Source organism: Chelonoidis abingdonii, chromosome 22 (genome assembly GCF_003597395.2).
Source record: "Chelonoidis abingdonii isolate Lonesome George chromosome 22, CheloAbing_2.0, whole genome shotgun sequence".
Lineage (NCBI taxonomy): Eukaryota > Metazoa > Chordata > Testudines > Testudinidae > Chelonoidis > Chelonoidis abingdonii.
Window position 1 is genome coordinate 23,980,231 of NC_133790.1, and position 23,202 is coordinate 24,003,432.

The 23,202-nt window shown below is 47.6% G+C and overlaps 1 protein-coding gene across 1 annotated transcript in view; it reads right to left on the reverse strand.

Annotated features, from left to right (window-relative positions):
• SRRM4 (serine/arginine repetitive matrix 4) overlaps nt 1–23,202 on the reverse strand; it is a 146,226-nt gene that overhangs the window by 18,389 nt on the left and 104,635 nt on the right. The window contains exons 3-7 of the mRNA XM_075059959.1: nt 14,268–14,354; nt 11,335–11,406; nt 7,536–7,562; nt 4,897–4,947; nt 654–752 (exon numbers count right to left, since the gene is read on the reverse strand). Of these exons, the coding sequence (XP_074916060.1) occupies nt 654–752; nt 4,897–4,947; nt 7,536–7,562; nt 11,335–11,406; nt 14,268–14,354 (336 nt within the window). The remainder of the gene's footprint in view (nt 1–653; nt 753–4,896; nt 4,948–7,535; nt 7,563–11,334; nt 11,407–14,267; nt 14,355–23,202) is intronic.

Here is a 23,202-nt window from a genome sequence, read left to right on the forward strand (position 1 = left end):
ATTCCCTCCTCCAGCGATCAACAACTCTTCACGACTGCCACCAAATTCCTTAAAGTATCTTCTTTGTTTTTAAAGCTGAGTATTTGTGTAAATGGCAGAGTGACCTGGGCCAAGTCTAGCACAATCCTTTCACACAGCTCTTCCATTGCCCAGCAACCCTGGCATATACCACCACCCTCTCTGCCATGCCCATAACAAAGATGGCTACTCGTGTCAAAGTGGTCAGCTGTTTAGTGACAATGGCAAATAGCTCCACTGGGTATGAGAGTCACCCATGTATCAAGACCTATTTTAAGGGCTTAAAAGTGAGAGTTCAGTGGTGCATAGGCCTTGGGCTGGTCATGTGCCTTCAGGTCACTGTCACCCTGGGAAACTAGGATGATGTTAAGCTGTGTCCCTGGCAGGATCATGGGCAGCAGGGACTGAACCTGGCACCTCTAGATCTAAAAGCATGAGCCTCTACTGCTTGAGCTAAAAATACTGCTCCCAACCCAACCCAAGATAGTAGCAGGCTCAACCACCTCTCTGTGTGTCCCAGCCACTACTAGAGGGAGACAGAGCATCTCAGTGCATGGCGGTGGTTTAGACTGAGCCCCTGAGCTAGCTCTGATGCTAGGCAAAAGGAAAATCAATTCCACAAATGGCACCATTACCTGCTTTGGCAGCTAGAGGAGAGGGAATCGGAGCTCTCCGAGCAAGAGTGGTAGTGGTAGTGGCGATGGCGGTGGGATTTTCGTGGCCGGCTATGAGATCTTTTGAGAATGGAAAGAAAACAGTTCATTAATCTAGCAGACAAAGGCAGCCTGAGATCAAGTGGATGGAAGCTGAAGTTGGCAACAGACAAAATGGAAATAAGGTGTACATTTTTCTAAACAGTGAAGATTATTAGCCATTGCTTGGAGTTTACAGATCAACACCTCATGCCTTTCCAAGAGATAGGCCATACCTCAACCACAAGTCACCGAGCTCGAAGCAGGAGTCATAGGGTGGAGTTCTACAGCCTGTGCTATGCAGGAGGTCAGACTAGATGACAGTAATGATCCCTTCTTGTCTTAAGCTCTATGAATCCGTGCATCTGCCAGGCTGGAAGAGCACAACTGATCAGCCAACATCCTTTGGGCAACTGTAACACAAACTACTCTGCAGGCTGGGATCTCCTTACTTCTGGGCCTCTCTGTCAGCTAGTGGGAAGTCTCATCAGCCAGGTCACTCCAAACGAAACTCCCAAGGTTAGGCCCAAGTCCCTTTCCACAGAGTGGGTTTATTACTGAGCAGAAGATGCAAGAGAGGCTCAAAATAACACAAGATACATGGTGACGGACACCTTCCCTGCTTCCTTCAGCTGAGAAGAGGAGGCACATCTTTGCCTGCCAGAGAGCCCTTTCCTGGCTGCTACAGAGACCTCTCTCTGTAGGTTTTCCCTGAATTTAGCTCAAACCCGTGTGCTGCCCTTGCTTAAGAGGCAGGAAGCTTTAGATCTGTCTTCTTGTAGATCATGTACTAGCTCCTAGTCACATGCCCTGTGACCACCCAGTTTTAAAGGGACAGGCGCGCAGGGATGAATGCATGTGCCCCAGCATCCAGAGGCCTGTTCCACTCCCCCTTTGCTCCAATACAGCAGTTACAATTGATTGTAACGTTCTTGTTATCTGCCACTAGGGTTGCACTCTGCAGTGGGCATGACGGGGCTTTGGTGGCAAGCTATCAGCTTCAGCATTTGTTCCTTTTGGTGGCTGGTCAGAGCCCATATTTGGCAACATTTTAGGTATCTGTGAAGCCTGGATTTTCAGCCAGCAGGAGCTAGCTAATGGAGATAGTGATTTGTTAGCCAGGAGGGGATTGTTAGCATGAGGGCTGGGGCATGATCTAATTTTGTGGCTTTGTTATTTGGCCACGTGCATTGTTTTATTCAGAAATTCTGGATTTCTGCCCACATGTCACACAACTGGGGTGTGTAACAGATCCAGGCCAGTGGGGTACAGGAGTCTGGTAGAGGGCAAATATACTGGTCACTGGCTGAGTAGTTTTCTGTTCCCTGAGTGACCACAGCAGGGACTGCACTGGAGTAATAAGGAACCTGCTAGAACCAATTCTGGCAGACAGGCTGATTAGAACACCTGCAGCCAATCAAGGCAGGCTAATCAGGGCACCTGGGTTTAAAAAGGAGCTCTCTCCAGTCAGGGAGAGGAAGTGCATGTGAGGAAGAGGCACGAGGAGCTGAGAGTGAGAGGGTGTGCTGCTGGAGGACTAAGGAGTACAAGCGTTATCAGACACCAGGAGGAAGATCCTGTGATGAGGATAAAGAAGGTGTTTGGAGGAGGTCATGGGGAAGTAGCCCAGGGAGATGTAGCTGTCATGCAGCTGTTACAGGAGGTACTATACACAGCTGCAATCCACAGGGCCCTGGGCTGGAACCCGGAGTAGAGGGCGGGCCCGGGTTTCCCCCAAACCTCCCAACTCCTGATCGAACACAGGAGGAGTTGACCCAGACTGTGGGGAAGATCACTGAGGTGAACAAATCTGCCAATAAGCGCAGGACCCACCAAGATAGAGGAGGAACTTTGTCACAGGTGTAATAAATCAACCTACATTAAAACCAGCAGCTCATCTGCTTGAGAACTGCATCCCTCCCAATACAAAAGAATATCCCGCTCAGAGCAGATTAAACATTGCAAAAGCTGTCGGGTCAACATTTACTTAGACTCTCATTGGCTGTTTGGTTTGACCATTTTTGTATCTGCTTATTATTTGCTCTTTGCTGATTTTGGCCAGTTCGATGGGTTTGTTTTTTTGTTCACAGGAATGTTTGGGGAATGTGTTGCCAACTTGTGTGATCTTATCACAACTCTCATGATGTTTGCTGTTTTTCTTAAAGCCCCAGCTCCTGGAGGCATGAAATTTGGTGAGAAACTAAGCAGAAACTTTTCTAGCCTTCATCACTGCAGAGAAAAGCTTCGAAATGTGGCCCAGCTGCAACCTAAAAAAACCTCGAGGCAAATAAGAAGAACCTCACCTTTATTATTAATTATTATTACTATTATTAATTAAAAATCTCACCATTTCAAGCCGATCATGATTTGGGGGGCTTGGTTCATGACTTTTGAATGCTTGCAGTGGGCAATAGTGAACATCTGGCCCCTTGTACAAAGATCTGTGTCTGCCTTCATGTATCAGAGGGGTAGCCCTATTAGTCTGGACCATTTACTATCCTTGTTAATCTTCATTTAAAGCTTTTGCCATCCCATCGGGGTGCAGAAATGGTACCATCTACCTTAGGTGACCAGCCACACCACAAATAATGAAGCTGTGACGCGAACATTTCCTCCTCTGTCCCAATGAACGAGTAGCCAGCTGTGTTCTTGCTGGGAAAGCCCCACTGCAGATTGGCTCAAACCAGAGAGATTCTGGATCAAAACGCAGCTCAAGAGATCAGAGTCTGCCCTGGGGACAGCTGCTACCTTGAAACCACACAGTTTCCTTCACCTGATTTATTTTGGTTCCTCTTCTTTACCTAGCAGCAGGTTCTGCCACACTTACGGTTAGTGGTGCCTTATTCCATGAGTGACCCCGCTGGAATCAGTGGGGCTATTTGTGCTTAGTATTAGATAAGGCAGGAGTTAAAGGAATGTGGGGAACACAACACCCCTGTTGTGCTGCATTCGTAGAGGGTGTTCCTCATTTTGGCTAGAGTGGTATGAGCTCTCCTGAGTCAGGGGATTGCAACCTTGCCCTAAGGGAGTGAAAGCAATGGGGGGCAACATCCGGACTGCGTCACAGATTAAACGTCGCAGGCAGACATGTGATCATTCGCCTCAAGCTGGGCTGTCCTGGCATGAAGTCTCAGAGTCAGGGGTCATTTTGGTCTGCACTCTGCAGTGCTGGTCACATTTCTTCTCAGCCTCCCCTCCTGAGTGCACCCCTCCTATAGGAGTTTGGATGCCCTTTAAAGACTGAGGTAGTGTCTCAGCTGTGTTAGCATACATTAAACTGTCCCTCTGCTCCCTGAAATATATCTTGCTTTTCACCACATCTGGGGTTATAGGTTCAAAAAAGGAGGGTACCATGCTATGGGTGTAAATTAAGTATGTGCATATTGCACAGGTAACGCTGCCTGCTGTTCCCACATTGGGCATACAGATTGCATACACTGCATGTGCAAATGGACATTTGTACACCCAAGCCACCCTTTGCATGCCCGATTGCATGAAGTTCTTGTGTCCATAGTTACCTTACATACATGTGAATGCATATAGTTTGCAAGATTGAGGCAAGTGTGGAGCGCACATCCTCAAAGCACACTGCTGCTTTCGAATGCCTTTGTCCCTACAGCATGAAGAAAATTTGAACATTGGCCTTTCCATGTGTCAAGCCTCCTTATGACACTATTGGCCATCTCTCGGAGGTGCTGTACTTCAATTTTCCACAAGCACTCAGCAAGGCCAAGTATGAGCTGTGTATTTTGCACCTGCCACTGAGCAGCCCCTGCCTTTTGAAATGGCAGTCCCTGATGTTTTGATCTTTATATTCCAAGCAGAGTTGGTCAGACAAAAGGGACAAACATTTTACAAACTTTTTTGGATTTCCCCCCATCCCTCCATCCCCAACACAAAGTTTTTCTAGCTTCAAAATTTTAAATGTTCAAGTTTGGAAAACACTGACCAGCTCTAATTCAAATCCTCCTTGGGAAGGATAAAAACATCCCTTGTTTTAGCTGGAAAATAAGCATGTGATTTCAAAATGCAAGAGGAGGTTTACTGTGATGGGTGCCCATCTGTGGCTAACTCCATACAATACCAACAAACAGTTTTCTGGTACCAAAACCTCCCCCACATCCATGACTTTTAAAGGGACAGTTCAACAAAAACACATTGGATAGTTCAGCACATCTCTACTTACTGTTTTTTGTGTTTTCTTTCTTCCTTCCTTTTACTTTTTGGGCTTGAGGAACTAAATAAGAAATGGCTAATTAATTGGAAGATTTCAGTTCTAATCACCCAAAACAAATCAAACTAACAGGACAGTGTATCTCAGAAATCACCCGCATGTTTTGTTCACCATTGATGCAAATGGACACAATTCCATTCACGCCAATGGTCTTGGGTTTATTTATCCCAGTAGAGTGAATCTGGTCCACTGTATTTCAGTAAAAAAACATATTGTCTTATGAGCCCCAAACAAAGGGATCAATCATCCCACTTGCCTTGTAGAGAAAGTGGATGAAAACTATATATTGAATATACATGTATTGGTATCGGTGGACTTACACCAGTGTAAATCTAGAATAAAGCAGCGGTGACTTGGGTCCATAGAGCCAAAGACTTCAATGAGTAGGTGTAGCGAGGCTAAGTGGGGAGGGTGAGGGACCATTACACTCCCTTTGGAGGGCGGAGCCTAGATCACCCCACCCCCCTCGCCTGAAGTACTGGGGCGTGGCTAGAAGTATAAAAGGCTGGCCCCGCAGCACAGTTAGGGGACAGCCTGTGGAGGGGAAGGATGCTTTCCCATGTCCCCGAGAGGAACCCTCACCGAGCGGTGCCCAATCCACAGACACCGACGAGATGTGGCCTGGAGTGCCTGCTGCCATCTACCCTGAGTTGCTGGAAGAGGCCTGGAGGCTAGAGGTACCAAACCCCAGGGTGGCAGGAAGTGGCCCAGGGGCAGCCCCGAAGCAGCTGGCTGCAGAGCCAAGGGTGGCCCAGTTGGCGTTTTGCGGCTGGATCCCTGCCGACACTGGGGCAGCCGATTCTGCCCCTGCCAGGGCCCTGGGCTGGGATGTGGTGGAGTAGGGTGGGGGCCTGCGTCCCCCTGCCACCCCACCCCAGGGTGGCTGACCCCCTACACTGTGAAAGGAGGCTCTAGCTCTGAAGAGGAGCGTCCCTTATCACTCACCTGTAGACTGTTTTGTTTGCCGGCTGCCTGAGCTCTCCCCAGGCTAAAGTCAGCCCTGTAAGACTGTTTTGTTTGCTCGCCCCTGAGCCTACTCAAGCCCATGCCCAGCTGTAGAGTGGTTTGCTTGCTGGCTACCTGAGCCCCGCCCAGACCAAAGCCAGCCATGAGACTCTTGCTTGCTTGTAGCCTGTCCCTTTCCAAGCCCAGGACTCAGTTCCCCTGGAAGACTGTTTGTTTGCTGGCTGAACCCAGCCCTGAGACTGTTTTGTTTGCTGGCTGCCTGAGCTCCACCCAGGCCACAGCCAGCCCGAATAGACTCGCTTTAAGGGCTGACAGCTTGAGACACCCAAACCCAGGCAAAAGCCTGACAGGGACTATTAAATCGCCCAGTCCTATTAGGGGCTCTTGCCTGTCTCGCAAACTCTGGTCTGGCCCCACAGGACCAGCCTGAGTGGCCTCCCTCTGAGAGGGAGAGTGAGGGACTATTACAGTAGGATACAATGAGCTTCCTGCACAAGGCCCTTCAGTTGATGGATTCTCATCACAGTGTAGGTTTGCTGGTAAAGCACACCATGAGAGAAAGGCGTTTCAGAATGCAGGCCAAGCCACTACAGATCTGCCTCTAGAAAGAGGTTTCATACTTTCCTGAGCTCAGCTTTCTCAAGCTGCACCTCTCCCCACTAAAAAAGCCCCTAGAAGCTGTCTTGGGAACACAAGTTTTTCATTAAAATCCACATTCTGGAACCTTTAATTACAGTCTGGATCAAGCGCCAGCCAGCACAGTAGGAAACTGACATCAGACACTAGCTTGCTCAGTTACAAGTTGAGCCCCGAATCTGTACGTTTAGGACAGAGTTTCCAGCCAGCCTTTAAGCTCGTTGAGCAATCAGAGTAAGAACTTTTAACTAGCAGTGAAGTCGGAGGGAGGGTGGCTTCCGCTCACTGACACTGGACCCTCACAGCTAACAAGATTGCAAATGATGTCTGGTTTTGACAGTGCTGTGGCACCCAAGGGACAAATTAAAACCCAGGAGCTATTGGAATACCTCAAAGCTGGGATCCATAAAGGGAAAACTGTCAGGCCCTTTGGTGTAACAGCACAGCAGGCCACCACTGCAAAAAATCTTCCAAATGCCCTTGCACATAGGAAGGCAAAAATAACACTCAGTGAATGTATGACTCCTATACTGTCCGGCTAAGTCTGTGCACTCTCCCTTTTAAAATTTACCTGTTCAAGGAAGGGTTAACCTTAACCTAGCTATAAATATGCACTCCAGGAGCTGGATTTAGTGCATGGCCTATGCTTGTATGTGCTGACAGAAGTTCACCAGGGGTAGCATTCACCCATGTATAGAGAGACCAACATGAGACCAAAGTACCACTCAGGTCAAGCAGCACATACAGTGGAATTCCACCCCAATGGAAGAGGCTGAGATGGCCCAATGCAGCTTTAACCTCAGATGCTCTGTGGGTGGAGGGGGAGCCTAGGGTGTTTCATAACCTCTGCTAGGTAAAACTTACACCTTCCTGCGCCAGCACTAGCAAATCTGGACTTCCCTAGAGTCCAATGGTGTTTCCCATCACTCCACGTGGGCAGAATTACCCCATACTGCGTAAGTGGGTGGCAAAGCTTTCAGAGCCCTTACCTATGTCTTCTCTTCTTTGAAGATAACCTGCAAGAAGCAAATATATAAACTGAATGTAGATGTCACTGTGGAATCAACACACACTGCCACATTTGTTCAGAGACAGACACATTTCAACTAGCTCTCTCATACAGACAGTGGAAAGGTGTTAAAATGGCTCAGAGAAGAGTCCACCCCACAAGGACCTTTCAGTAGACCTCAGCTGCCATTTAGCCACCTAAGGATATGTCTACGTTGTGAGCTGGTGACGTATGTCCCATCTTGGGGAGACACACCCACTCTAGCATGCTAAAAATAGTCTATCTGTGGAGGCGTGAGTGGTGGGAGGAGTTAGGTGTTGCCTCGTGTATGTACCAATCTGAGATGTGAGGCACGTACTCGGGTGGCTAGTCCCTCTTGTCCCACTCCTTGCATTGCTGCAGCTAGGCTCTATTTTTAGTGCACTAGCTCCGTCAGAGCTAGTGTGGAGCTGGGAATCACACTCCCACAGGGCCAGCGCTACCATTTAGGCGGCCTAGGCAATCACCTAGGGCGCCAGGATTATTGAGGGGGTGGCATTTTGCCGGGGGGGTGGCAGGCGGCTCCGGTTGACCTGCCGCAGGCGTGCCTGCGGAGGGTCCGTTGGTCCGCGGCTCCAATGGAGCTGCCGCAGTCATGCCTGCGGATGGTTGGCTGCTCCCGCGGCTCCGGTGGACCTCTCGCAGGCGTGCCTGCAGCAGCTCCACCTGAGCCACGGACCAATGCACCCTCCGCAGGAATGCCTGCGGCAGCTCCACCAGAGCCGCGGGATCAGCGTGGGGGGCGGCGAAATGGCCGTGCGCCTAGGGTGCGAGAAACCCTGGCGCCAGTCCTGCACTCCCCTACTTGCCAGCCTTCCCAAGATAGCTTAGCCTGCCAGGAACTGAGCTCTTGGAAATGCTGGTAAGTGTCCCAGTGGGAGCTGCTGCCTGCTGAGTGTTTTGAAATTCTGGCCCCCGTTTGTGGGTGCTGAGCACTTGACAATCTGGCCCTGGGTGGAAGAGCTCTGTTGAGCTGCGTCCATTTATTCCTCTGATTGGTTGAATTTTCCCTGCTGGTGCTAATTCAGCCCTGCAGCCTTGGTGGGGAGAGATGAGCCAGCTCAATGGGCAGCTGTAATCCGTCTGTATCGAGCAGTCAGGAAGGCCCCTTGCCTATCAGTTTTCTTTATTTTGGGGCAAATCCTTGCCCCTGGGTTAAATGTGGGGTGGGGGACCTAGCACGGCCTCTCTGAAACCTGACCTTGTTGGTTCTCTTGCTCTACAGGCCTTACTCCCTGATGATGGTGGTGGTGGAGGGCAGGAGTCAGACTGATGCAATGTCAGGCCTTGTGTTCTAGGGGAGTTGATTCTATACACACGCCTGTTAGGAGGGCTAGTAACATAATGTAGGAGTCAGGCCTGTCTATAACCAGAGATAGAAGTTTGGGTCTTGTTTACCTGTTTGAGTTTTGATATTATATTCTTACTAACATGTGTGAACAAAGGAAAAAGACACCGTGTGTTGCTTCTGCCCAGCCAGATGGGTTGTTAGTATAATGGGAACAGATAAGAACAGCTAACATATTACTGGGCATGGTGGGAATATAATGCATTGAAGATGGCCTCAACTCCTATCTCAAGGCAAGGTCAAGCAACCAGTCGGGAGGGGCGATGGGGGATGAATGGGAAGGTTAACGAAGCACTAAAAGGCCAAAGCAATGCCTGTCCCTCACCGTAGCACAACCTCACTCCTTCCCCCGCCCATGGGATACAAAAGAGGTGGGACGAAGCCCCCAGACTCACAACGCCCCAAAATGGAACATGATCATAAACTGTAAGAGGTGGGACCAAGGGCAAGTGTCATGATGCCTGCTAAGGAGTTGAGGAGTGGGACACTGGGAAGCAAGGCTCAGCGGCGTCAGCGCTATGGATATGCTTGCTTGAAACTAACTCCAATCAACATTGCTTGCACTTCGGACTTCTGGCCTTTTGCTTTCTGCCTGCGTGACAAGAACCAGGGAAGTGGGTGAAGGGAAAGCCCCCTAACAATGCTCCACACCCCATTTAATACTACAGATATATGGGGCTGAGTCTGATCTCAGGGACACTGCTGTAAATCTGGAGCCTCTCCATCAACGTCAGTGGGCCTGGTTTGCACCGGGGTCATCATTTACACCTGTGCAAACTGGGTGTTAAAGGCTGCTGTTCTGAGTGGAGGATGGATTGCCCCTGCTCTGCACCACACACATGGCTGCACCACGTGCAAAGCAGCAGAGGATCCATCGGGCCCATCATTGCTGGGGCAGGGTGCAATCCTGGGAGGAATATGGCATGCTCCTTTGTAGTGAAATGCTTTGGAGGAGTCTTTCTGTCCCCCTCTCTCTCTCTCCCTGAATATTGGGCACAATTTTTAGTCTTTCTGTTTTGTCTCTTTTGTAAGACTGTCCTGGTTTGTTTGTTCAATCAATTATAAATATATGAACTTTCCGAGGAAGATGGCACCCATTGTTCTCAGCAAATATTGAGTCAGTGGTTGGAAGAAGAAACTGGAATGTTTGATATTTAAAAATGTAATCATGCTCTTTCCATTAGAGATGGGCCTGAGCTAGCCAGCTTGGAGCTGGGGCCAGCTCACAGCAGGCCTGTTGCTTTGAAGGCATTTGGATCTGCTTTTGGCCTGTTGGAGAGAGAGATGCCTGCTGGGACGTTCAGATGTAGACGTGCACCCGAGCTGTTCTAAATGTTCGGGCTGGGCGGGGGTGGGCAGGCTGAATATGGCATATGGGGTTTGTGTTTGAGCCCATCACTGGTTCCAATATTTGGGTTCTTTTGAGGCTCATTGAGCTAGTAAAGCAGGATGGAAATGGGGTGACAGAGGACGAGGGCCAGGGGAAACTCAACGGTTTGGGCTCAGATGGATTCCTATAAACCTTGCCTTTGAGTTTGGTCCTAGCTTTCCATCCTATTTCTAGAGCCCCCACCCCCGGGACATCAGAACGCTGTCCCATGAGCATTTGCACCTCCTTGAGTTGTGTAGGGTGCCATTTGGGCAGGTTTCAATGGTCTGGCGTTGAGGCCATATGGGAGCAGTCGGGCTGAGCTGGCATGTGCAGGCTACGCTACAGCTGCTTGGTCCCAGAATTCTGCAGAATTTAAGCTTCCATTGAAAAAAGAGGGAACAAACCAAAAGAGCCAATGGCTAGGAAAGAAACCTGGCCCAGCGCTGTCTGCAGGAGTCTGCGGACAGACAGACACTTGTTTGGTGAGCAATGCGGACAGCCCACGCATTAATGCCAAAGCCTCTGGAGAACAAAGTTGAATTATGCCCAGCCCTGCGAGGTCTGCAAGGGAAGAGGGAGGGAGAGCTGGCAGCCTCCCTGCCCCTTGCACTCCTGTGCAGAGGCTCCGCACAACCCTTTGGAAGAGCATAGGTGTTGCTCCCTGCTAGGCCAATGCAGGTACTAACTTCCTGAGAGTGGGTGGGGTGATAAGGCTGTCAGAGATCCCATTGCAGTGGGAGCTCTCTGGGTCAGCCAAGATCCCTCCCAGGGACTCCCATTCACCATTTCTGTCCCACTTTAGCCCAGGGTTATGTGGGAGTTAAGGAGCACAAAGATGTCGCACTGGCCATCCCCACAGGGGCCAACATTGCCCAGACAGCAGGGCCAAGCAGCATGGACATCCTTTACCTCTAAGTCTCCTTCTAACTCAAATCACCCAGCTGCGCTCAACCGCTTTGCGTTCAGTGCCTGGGGAGGAGCGGGTGCTGGGCTCAGGGCTGAGCGTTTTAGGGGGAATACCTGTTTCTTTTTCGTTTCTTTGAGCTTTTCTTCTTCTTCTTCTTCACAGGCGAGAGGCTATATGATGGAGACCTGGAGAACAGCAACAACACGTTACTTACTGGGCATGTGGTGCTCCGAGCTGAAGGAGTCTGTCTGCTTGGGGTGAGCGCCTGGGGACACAGGGATTTACCACACTTGCCTTTCACCCAGGAGACCTGCATTCCAGTCCTTGCTTAGAGGACAAGCGAAAACTCATTCTCGCCTGGCAGGTGTTGTTCCCATCAGGAAGGACCCCTGAATTTGCCATAGCTGCCAGGCAGCATGCAGGGGAGGTCCAGACGACTGCAGGTCTGGGTTGAATCAAAGAACATTGCCCAACCTGCTGCAGCAGGCTCCCTTTGGGTCCTGGGTGCCCACACCCCACCATGGCCTGACAGAAACGTTGGTGACATTTCTGCTCAAGCTCCAGCACTGTGTGGTGGGGGTATAAGCAGCTTCGTGCTGACTGCTGAGAACAGCCTAAAGAACTCAGTGCAGTCCCCACAGTTACTGTATTGCCCCCCTCTCCCAAGGACTCAGGGAATCCCCCTCTGTCACAGCCCTGGCTCCAGGACAGACATGATCCCCATTCCTTGGCCATTGCCCTAACTCCCTCCTCAAATACACTCGCCAGTTCTAGGTCTCTTTCCCCTCATTGCGAGTCTGATCTCTAGCACTGCCGCAGCCAGCATGGCAGTTTGCAGAGGAGTGGGTCACACGCTGACTGCTGAGCCCTAAAATGTGGTGGTGGGGAGTTGGGCCACTAGTCTGGAGGGCGGGGATGCTGGGGGAGGGGAGGGGAAGGTGAAAGTGTATTAGTAGAGCTGGGGGAAGCTTGTATAGCATCTGACTGAACCAGGCTGGGATCCAAGCACTGACTTTTCCTGGGTCCCAATATTTACAGAATCATAGAAATGTAGGATTGGAAGGGACCTTGAGAGGCTCTCTAGACCAGGCCCCTGCACTGAGGCTGGATTATACCATCCCTGACAGGTGTTTGTCCAACCTGGTCTTTAAAACCTCCAAAGATGGGGATTCCACAATCTCCCTTGGAAGTCTATTTCAGAGCTTAGCTCCCCCTGTAGTTAGAAAGTTTTACCTGATTTCTAATGTAAATCTCCCCTGCTGTAGATTAAACCAATTACTTCTTGTCCTACCTTCATCACTGTCCTTTTTATAACAGCCTTTAATATATCTGAAGACTTATTGGATCCCACCTCAATCTTCTTCTCAAGACTAAACATGCTCAGTTTTTTAAACTTTTCCTCATCAGTCAGGTTTTCTAAACCTTTTCTCATTTTTGTTGCTCTCCTCTGGACACTCTCCAATTTGTCCCCATCTTTCCTAAAGTGTGGCACCCAGAATTGGACATGGTGCTCCAGCTGAGTAGAGTGAGACAGTTACCTCCCATGTCTTAACATATGACACGCCAGTTAAAATGCCCCAGAATGATATTAGCCTTTTTTGCGAGTGCACCATATTGCTGACTCATATTCAATCTGTGAACTATTGTAATCTCCAGATCCTTTTTAGAAGTACTACAGCCTAGCCAGTTATTCCCCACTTTGTAACTGTGCACTTGATTTTTCCTTCCTTTGCACTTATCTTTATTGAATGTCATCTCACACGCTACCTGGGAATGTCATCTTGTTTATTTCTTCAATTGGAACTCTTCAATTCGTCAAGATCAAGAATTCCAATCCTGTCCTCCAAAGTGTTTGCAACCCCTCCTAGGTTGGCATCAGCTGCAGATTTTAGAAGCATACTCTCTACTCCATTATCCAAGTCATGAATGGAAATGTTGACTAGTACCAGACTCAGGACTGACGTGTGGGACCCCATTAGATATGTCCTCGCAGTTTGGGAGCGAACCACTGGTAACTACTCCTTGAGTAAGGTCTTTCAACCAGTTGCGCCCCCCACTTTATAGTCATTTCATCTAGCCCACACTGTCGTGGTTTGCTGTGTTTATAGACAGTCAGAGAATGACAGTTCTGAAAAGCAGATTTATTTTTTCACAGCTCTCCCTGGCCTTTTTTTAATCAGGGGACTCTTCCCCTCTAGCAAGATGTTGAAATGCAAACCCAGGCTCTGGATTTCTGCCTGATTTGATTGCAATGAAGACATCACATTTTATTTCAGCAGGTGTTACTGCAGCTGAGTGTGCTGGGTGGATTTTCCCCATTTCAAGGCCGCTGGAGTTGCCACAGCTTTGCACAGCTGCCACCTCCTGGCACTGATTTTTCACACACAGTTTATGCCTGAGCTTTAGGTCCTGGCAGCACAGCCCTGCCCTGTAGTTGCTGGCTTAAGGTTAAGGGTCTGAGTCCTGCTATGATAAAATCAAGGTGTTCAGACGCCCTGGTGATGGGCCTGGTAGAACGACCTTAACAGAACAGAACATGCACCATGAAGTCCAGCTGAAAGTAATATGAGATTAGATAGGCAAAAAACACAGGGGCATGCTCTTAATTTGCACTTCATTTGAAATCATTGTAAGTTAGGAGTCCACATACCTTTGTGGGTCTGGGGCTATAGCCCTATATGGGTGATCAGTGCAGAATTGTGCCCTCTGATCCATTTCCTAGTGTCCGGCCCAGTCTAGTTTTAAAAGTCCCATGAGAAGGGTCTTCCCCTGTTTTCTCTTAGGGAGGCTATTCCATGGCTTAACAGATTTCACTGTCGGGACATTTAACTTGATATTCAGCTTTTTTCTCTTGATTTCACCCCACTACCTCTAGTTATACCTCCTGGAACCAGGCTAAACAATTCCCTTCCTTCCTAGGAGCTAACATCGTCTTTCCCATAGGATCACATGCTCTCCCAGCTGTCACCTAGCCTGGGAGATTTTTCCCTTTGTCTGGGATCTGAGCAGCCACTGGTCTGTGGGGTTTCCCCCTCTCTGAACTCACCTTCTCCTCTTCTTACGTGTGGATTTCTTTTTCTTTTTCTTCCCCCGGGATGGGGGTGGTGGCGTGTACTCCTCATTGTGTGAGGGGCTTGAGAGAAAAAAGGACAATCAGTTGACCCATGTCAATCAATCTTGTTTCCATCCACTTCCTCAATTCCCAGATAGTCCTGTTTGAAGGACGTTTTCTGCACCTTTCTGCTGTACCATGAAAGATTGGGTTTCATGGCAGATCTATAATGCAGGGTAAATGCTTAATTACAATGTTATGAGCAATTTGGTCATGCTTTAAATTAACTGTCTCCTCTCGGGATTTAATATATATATATAATGAGATAGTTGCTATATGTTACTCACATGCCAGTTGATAATTTTAAAAATATTTATCGAGGTTAACAGCTCCGTAACGGATTTATAAGTTTTGTTACCCTCGGTAAATATGTTTTAAATAATTAATTGGCATTTAATTCGCATACAATAATTATGGCAACTAGATACATTTCTCTAAATTTAATAAGAGTTAATGTATGTTAAACATCAGCTGACTACAAAAACATATTTATTGAGGTGTTATGGTAGTATAATGAGATATATATCTCTCTTACACAGTTGTTAAACCTCAGAAAAATATGTTCCTGGGTATTTTTTTTTACATTTTGAAACATGCAGCACATAATCTCATTATGTTTAAATTAAATGCAAATACTGTAGTTAAATGAATTTGGGGGCACTTAGTTTAAACTATGACAGTTAATTTGTGGTTATCCGTTAAGCAAACCAAACATTCTCAGGAAGGGAGGAAGTGCTGTCTAGTGAGTAAAGCAAGTGATAATGAGTCAGGTTTCCTGGATTGTATTCCTGGCTGTGTCACTGACCCCCAGTGACACCTTGGTCCAGTCACATGGAGTCGGATTTTCAAATGTGCTTAGTGATGATTGGCACACAGCTAAGCCAACCCCGAGCACTTCAGGAAATTCCACACAGCAGGGGGCTGATTTTCAGAAGTGCTGAGCATCCCCAGAGGTCAAGTGGACTTGCAGGTGTTTACGGCTACTGAAAGTCAGGAGGGAGAGTGTTGCAGTTTAGGAACCCTAAAATTAAGGCCTCCAAAATTAGTGGATACATTTGTTTGCACACTTCTGTGCCTCGGTTTCCCCATTTGTAAAATGAGAGAACACCTGTGTCAAAGGGATGTTGTGAGACTTAGTTATTATTTGGAAAGTGCCTTGAGATCCTCAGATGCAGAACCAGACTAGAATGGAATAGGAGCTAAGAAAGGACAAGGATTAACAACACAGTCTTGATACATGGACATCATCAGAGCATGAAGATATTTAGAACGACAAGGCTGCAGAGGGAGGGGGAGGAGCTGTTCTGCAGCTGTCACTGATTTACATTCAGGGCTTTCACTGCACTTTACAGGGCCCAGGGTAGAATCGGTCTTATCTAGGGCTTGAATTACTAACAAAATGACGCTCCCATAAAAACCCAATTGTTTAGTGTTTTTAATACACTTTTTTTTATAGCCCTACAAAACTAACCGTGATGCTAATGTTTTGCTCATGAGCCATGAATAACTGAACCGTAAAGTATTTTTGGAACGTGTAAAGAAACTCTCCGTCATTGCCAGGGCTCAGGTAGTAAATGTGTAGCAAGCAGAATACCCCTCCCTCTCTGGCCCCTAAGTTATTTGTTCACTAGTTTATTTTAACTTGGAGAAACGGGTCCCATCACAAATATATTACTCTGGCCAGCATCAGGAGAGCAGCAATCTTCTAGTTACATAGCTACCTGGAGCCAGACTATCACCGCTGAAAGGGGGCCAGCATCTGCTACCCTTACTCACGACTGAGGTGCACTCTATTCCACAACAGGAAGGAAGGCACAGTCCCGTGCCTCAGGAGATCTGTGTTCAATTTCTGGCTGAGCCGAGGTGACCCTGGGCAAGTCAATCTGGTCCAGAGTCTCAAAGGTATGTAGGTGTAGGGATGTATGGAAGGCAAAAAAAGAACGTGAAGAACAGCTAGCCGAAGACTCCAAAAGTAACAGCAAAAAACGTTTTAAGTACATCAGAAGCAGGAAGCCTGTTAAACAACCGGTGGGGCCACTGGATGATGGAGATGCTAAAGGAGCACTCAAGGAAGATAGGGCCATGGTAAAGAAACTAAATGAGTTTTTTGCATCGGTCTTCATGGCTGAGGATGTGAGGAAGATTCCCAAACCTGAGCCATTCTTTGTAGGTGACAGATCTGAGGAACTGTCCCAGATTGAGGTGTCATTAGAGGAGATTTTGGAACAAATTGGTAAATGAAACAGTAATCAGTCTCCAGGACCAGATGGTATTTACCAAGAGTTCTAAAGGAACTCAAATGTGAAATTGCAGAACTATTAATTGTGGTATGTAACCTATCGTTTAAATCAGCTTCTATACCAGATGACTGGAGGATAGCTAATGTGACGCTAATTTTTTCAAAAGGCTCCAGAGGTGAGCCCAGCACTTACAGGCCTGTAAGCTCAACTTCAGTACCAGGCAAACTGGTTGAAACTATAGTAAAGAACAGAATGATCAGACACATAGATGAACATGATTTGTTGGGGAAGCGTCAACATGGTTTTTGTAAAGGAAAATCATGTCTCAACAGTCTACTAGAAATCTTTGAGGGAGTCAGATAGCATGTGGACAAGGGGATCCCGTGAACTTAGATTTTCAGAAAGCCTTTGACAATGTCCCTCACTAAAGGCTCTTAAACAAAGTAAGCTGTCATGGAATAAGAGGGAAAGTCCTCTCATGGATTGGGAACTGGTTAAAAGATAGGAAACCAAGGATAGGACTAAATGGTCAGTTCTCAGAATGGAGAGAGGTAAATAGCGGTGTCCCCCCAAGGTCTGTACTGGAATCAGTACTGTTCAACATATTAGATAAATTAGATAATTTACTAATGACTAAACAGTGAGGTGGCAAAATTTGCAGATGATACAAAACTACTCAAAATAGTTAAGTCCAAAGTAGACTGAGAAGAGTTACAAAGGAATCTCATAAAACTGGGTGACTGAGCAACAAAATGGCAGATGAAATTCAGTGTTGACAAATGCAAAGTAATGCACATTGGAAAACATAGTCCCAACTCTACATATAAAACGATGGGGTCTAAGTTAGCTGTTCCTGCTCAAGAAAGAGATCTTGGGAGTCATTGTGGATCATTCTCTGAAAACATTCACTCAATGTGCAGCGGCATTAAAAAAAGTTAACAGAATGTTGGGAATCATTAGGAAAAGGATTGATAATAAAACAGAAAATATCATATTCCTCTATATAAATCCATGATGCGCCCACATCTTGAATACTGACTGCAGATCTGGTTGTCCCATCTCAAAAAAGATATACTGGAATTGGAAAGAGTACAGAAAAGGGCAACAAAAACGATTAGGGGTATGGAGGAGATTTCATATGAAGAGAGATTAATAAAACTGGGACTTTTTGGCTTGGAAAAGAGATGACTAATGGGGGATGTGATAGAGGTCTATAAAATCATGAGTGGTGTGGAGAAAGTAAATACAGAAGTGTTATTTACTCCTTCTCATAACATGAGAACTAGGGGATCAACAAATGAAATTAACAGGCAGCAGGTTTAAAACAAACAAAAGGAAGTATATCTTCATATAATGTATAGTCAACCTGTGGAACTCTTTGCCAGAGGATGTTGTGAAGGCCAAGGTTATAACAGGGTTCAAAAAAGAACTAGATAAGTTCATGGAGAATAGGTCCAGCAATGGCTATTAGCTAGCATGGGCAGGGATGCAAAACCATGCTCTGAAGTGTCCGTAGCCTCTCTTTGTCAGAAGCTGGGAATGCGACAGGGAATTGATCACTTGATGATGACCTGTTCTGTTCATTCACTCTAAAGCACCTGGCATTGGCCGCTGTCAGAAGACAGGATACTGGGCTGGATGGACCATTGGTCTAACCCAGTACAGCCATTATTATGTTCTTAGGTGTCTAAATCTCAAGCCACTTTACTACCTTTGAAGATCTGGCCTTAAACTCTCTGGGCCTCAGTTCCCCATCTGTAAAATGGGGATAATGCCCCTCTCTTCCCCACTCTTTCTTTTCTGTTTATAAGTTTTTCAGGTCAAGGTCTGCCTCTCACCATATGTTTGTGATCTTTAATGGGGCTCCAGGCATTGAGATATAAATAATAATATTACTAGTGTTTATTTTGGTGGTTCTAATTGCACACTCAACACGTGTAAATATGGTACAGTCTAGGCCTAAACTACTAAAAAATTAGCAAGCCAAGACTAGGCTAACACCACATTCTGATGGAGGGTAGACAATAGAATCCTTCCAATTTACTCTTGCTTTATGCCATTTTCCCAGCACCCTGATACCACACTAAGCACCAGGCATCTGCTAACCACCAGGTCTCTAACTACAGGATCGCTTTCATCATCCCCTGAAATGCAGCCACCTCTATGGTGACGGGTGGCAAATGTTGAACAGTGCACAGCAACACCACACAAATTAGAATAGTCAATGAAGGCTGCCACATCCACGGCAGAGGAATTCAGCACCTCTGCCTTTGTGACAAATTCCCTTGGGTATTGGAAAGCTGCAAATAGCAAGGCGCATGTTGCATCCCAGACCCATGCTTGGGGCATTTGGTTTCATACCGCCCTAGAGAGAATGGCACTTGTTTTTTGTTCAGTACAAAGACACAGGGGGAAACCACCCCTGCCCTGAAGAGCCCACAGCCCAAACAGACAACAGAACCCACACTGCAAGACCCAGGGGAGTCTGTTTTGTTGATGTGGGTCAGCAATTTTGTCCTGAGAGAAAGGAGACTGTCATAGGATGTGTCTGCCTTGTAGTGCCCCCTGCTGGCAAAGCATGGAATCCAGAATTAGTGGAGAGGTCAGTGGGCAGCCAGCTTTCCCAGCCTGCTGTCTGTCTCCCCTTTTATAAGGCCTAGGAGCCTTCCCTTGAGCCCAGCTGGGCAGCAGGCTCAGTCACAGGTACACTGGACCCCACTCCCTCTTAAAGGGGCCAGTCCTGTGGCAGAGACCATTTGGAGGGAGGCTTTGATGGCGGATCTCTGAGGATGTGGTTTGGTAGCCTGCCTCAGGTGCCCTTCACCCATCGTTGCATCAGAATAGAGAAACGACATGCACCACAATTCCCTGTGAGAGGTTAGATCCCAGCTCCTGTTCCTAGGCCCTTTTGAGATCTATCAGCTTTCCATCCCATTCCAGGAAACATTCTCCCTTTCCACCATCCTTTTCCCTTTTCCAACCTGTTCCCGGGACACTGGGCTTGGTGGATGGATTCCTGATTTACACCAGTATAATGGGGAGCAGAATCAGTCCCAATCACTTGAAACCACTGGTTCTTTTCAGCCTGGTTCTGGGTCAGCACACTGCTTTTTAGAGGCAGAGGAACAAGCTTTTTTGCAAGGTAACAACCATCATGTCCCTCTGTTGCAGAACAGAAAGGTGGATGGAATTACATTGCATCCTCCAATTAACATTTAAATATTTATTCTCTTGCTTTTTTGCCTCTCAAGTAATTCAGAGATCCAGTGGAACATTCATTAGGAGACGTGGCACACATCCTTCTTGGTAACAGGCTTGATGAGCCCTTTATCTGTGTTAAGGTAAAAGAAATGTCATTTTGAGGAGGATCCCTGTCTGTCTTCAAACTCAGACATCTGTCTCCATGCAGATGCAGAGGGACATTTTGTCATCATCACAAGCCAATTCCCTCCAGCGCTGTATTGCCCAAATTCTATGAAAATAGTGCTCAGATTGGTTTTCTTCCCTAATTTTTTTGCCATAAGTGTTTTCCTTTGGTCTGCCCATTACATTTTCCCTCCTGACAAGAGAAAACCATACACTTTCAGGGTCAGCAACTTATCGGAAATCAAGAAAAATAACAAACCAAAAAAGAACAAAAGTAAGGTGTCCAGAGAGAACACGGTGGGTCATTCTAACATGCTGTATCACCTCTGCCTCACAACATGGCAGCTGCCTCTGCAGACAGAGCAGCAGGCTCCTTAGAAATGGAAAGCTGCAGTACGGTGATGGAGTTACACTCCATCTGTTCCCCTTTCCTGATCTTTAATGGAGATTCATAGATATGAAGGCCAGAAGGGACCACTGCATCAGCTAGTCCGACTTCCTGCACAACTGAGGCGAGAGAATATAATCGGTCCTCCTGTTTCAAGCTTCATCTTGCTGGCTTTCCTCCTGGGAGGATTTTCAGAAGACTCACACCCTCAGAGATCCTCCATCAGAGCCTCCCTCCAAATGGTCTTTCAATGGAGAGAAATCCCCTCACGTGTCATGGCATGGGCTGATCTCTAATTGCCAGGGGTTAGGAAACAACACCCTCTGTGGGCATTATTCTGTAACAGTCTCTGAATGTTTCCTCTGAAACATCAGGTGCTGGCCACTGCTGGAGACAGGATGCTGGGCTAGCTGAAGCATGGCTCCAACCTGCTCTGGCCTTTCCTAACATCACACCAAAGCTTTCTTGAAATTCAGCTCCCCCATTTGACATCCCCCCTCCCCGCATACTCTTTCAGAGCCCCTTGCGTCATCGGGCCCCTGGAATCTCTCCCTCCCACCGCAGTCCTCCTGATCATGGACACTCTACCTGAAAGCCCACCTGCTTCACACGCTGGGCTTTGCTTTCGCTCCCCAAGCCCAGATAATTCTCACACTGACCTCAGAGCAAGAAGGCACAAAACTCCACCATCCAAAGCAGGCCCAGTCAGAGGCTCTGTGCTGGGATCCTCCTGGAATCACTCCCCAGCACCATGGCCTGGCCCTAGTGTTGGGAAGCTGAAGGCATCCCAGCTACTCCAGTAGGTGGCTTCTGCTTTTGTGCCAATGGCCAGAGTAATGCAGAAGGTAGTTGAGGTTCTGGGAGGAGACTGGTCCACCAAGGTCTCTACTTTGTAGCAGAGCATCCTGCCCCAGGCCCTGCCCATTTCAGGTGCCTCCGGAGAGAGCTCTGCCTACTGCATCAGCAGCGCCACCTCCTGCCATGTCTAGGTTCATGCTGGACATCTCCCCTTCCCATAGCAAACCACCCCAAACATGGCGGTGTGCAAGAGCTGACTTTACCACTGACCAAGATGGCATGTGGCCCCTTCCAGATTGCTATTGCCACAGATGTGGCACAAACCTCACTAACTAGCCCAAGGGGCACTGATTGGCAGGGTCCTCCAGTCTAGAATGACCAATGGCTTGTCCCGGATTGGCAACTCCCATGTTCCTTCACTGAAACATCTGGCTCTGGAGAGGGACGGGAATCACAAACTCACCGGAGAAGCAGGCAAAATAACTAATGTGATGACAGCTTTGGGACAGATTCCAGGAGGCGTTCTCTGCTCCCTGAACATCAACTCTGTCAGGGAAAGGGGAGGGAAATCTGAGCAGGAAAAAATTAACACCTGCCCCAGTTATAAACCTGTAATATCTGGGCAATCTTAGGGTCCCCTTGAAAGATCTGACCAGATCTTCAGTTAGGAGGGACTAACACCCATATAGCACCCACCTTAACAACAATCCAACATAAATGATTGCTGTTTTTTATGGTAACCCCTAGGGACCTCAGCTGAGATTACAGCCCCATTGTAGATATATAGTGAGAAATAGATCCTGCCCCAAGGAACTTACAGCCTAAATAGATAGGAAAGAGAAGTATTTCTATTCCCAGTTTACTGATTAGGAACTAAGGCCCAGAAAGATTAAATGACTTGCCCAAGGTCACCCAATGAGTCTGTAGCAGAGTTGGGAATTGATCCCAGATACCCTAAGCCCCCAGTCCAGGGTTTTAATAATTAAACACTCATCCAATCTGCTTCCACGATCTTTCATGTATATTCATGACCTAATTTATTTCAGTAGGAGCTGTGACTGCTCAGCACCTCTGAAAATGCGGCTATTCGGTTTTCAGTCCTTTCCATTGCCTCTTGACAGCTTATCCAGTTTTTCAGTTCCGGCACTTCCATGGCCTAGGGGATGACAGGAGAATGAAACTTTAACCTCCTCCCCTCAGCCCCATGCAGATTCTTGTAGAGCCCTTCCTGGTTTCTGCAGATAACTTCTTTTGTTTTTGATGTAGAAACTTTCTCCCTGAGTTCATCTGACTTGAATTGTTTCTCTCTGATTGTCATCAAAGTCTAATTAAAAATACACTTCAGATTATTGCGCTGGTTAGCTTGAAATCTGAAGATATGAAATGTGCTTTCTCTCTCTCTCTATGTCTCTAGCAGCTTTAACCAAACGGATCAGCTTTAATCCCAGCAATAATTTAACAAGCAGGGCTTGGAAAGGCTGTTCACATCATTTATAAACTTTTGATTCATTTTTCCCCTTTCAAGCCACCCCAAGTTAAGAAAGAATTGATAAAGAACCTCTGCCCTAACAAGCCCTGTGCTGTTGGTCTGTGATCTAGGCATGGGCAGAAGGGAATCTCTTATGGTGAGTCTCCACGGCTAGCACCTCCATCATCCACAGCAGAGTACTGGGATGCTGGCAGGTGGCCTGCCTTCAAACCCGTTCTAAGCTAAGGTGATCATATGTCCCGTTTTGTCCCGGCCATCCCATCTTTTCAGGCAAAACTGAGCATGTGTCCTGTTTGTGCTTACCAACTGAGCGTCAGCTGGCAAGAGCAAACTGGACACATGCACAGTTTAGCCAAATAAGTGGGATGGAACTCCTAGTGGGGCATGGAGGAACGTGTGGTGTGTGTGGGGGAACAAGTGGCTATGCCAGCCCCGTGCTAGAGGGAGGTCTAGGGAGAGTGTCTCAGGCCAGCTGACCTGCCCCGCACGCAGCAGCCAGAGGGGGGCCTCAGGTGGCCCCGTGCATGGGCTGGCAAGGGTGGCCTCGGTCAGCCCTGCATGTTGGGGACATGATGGAGGAAGCTGGGG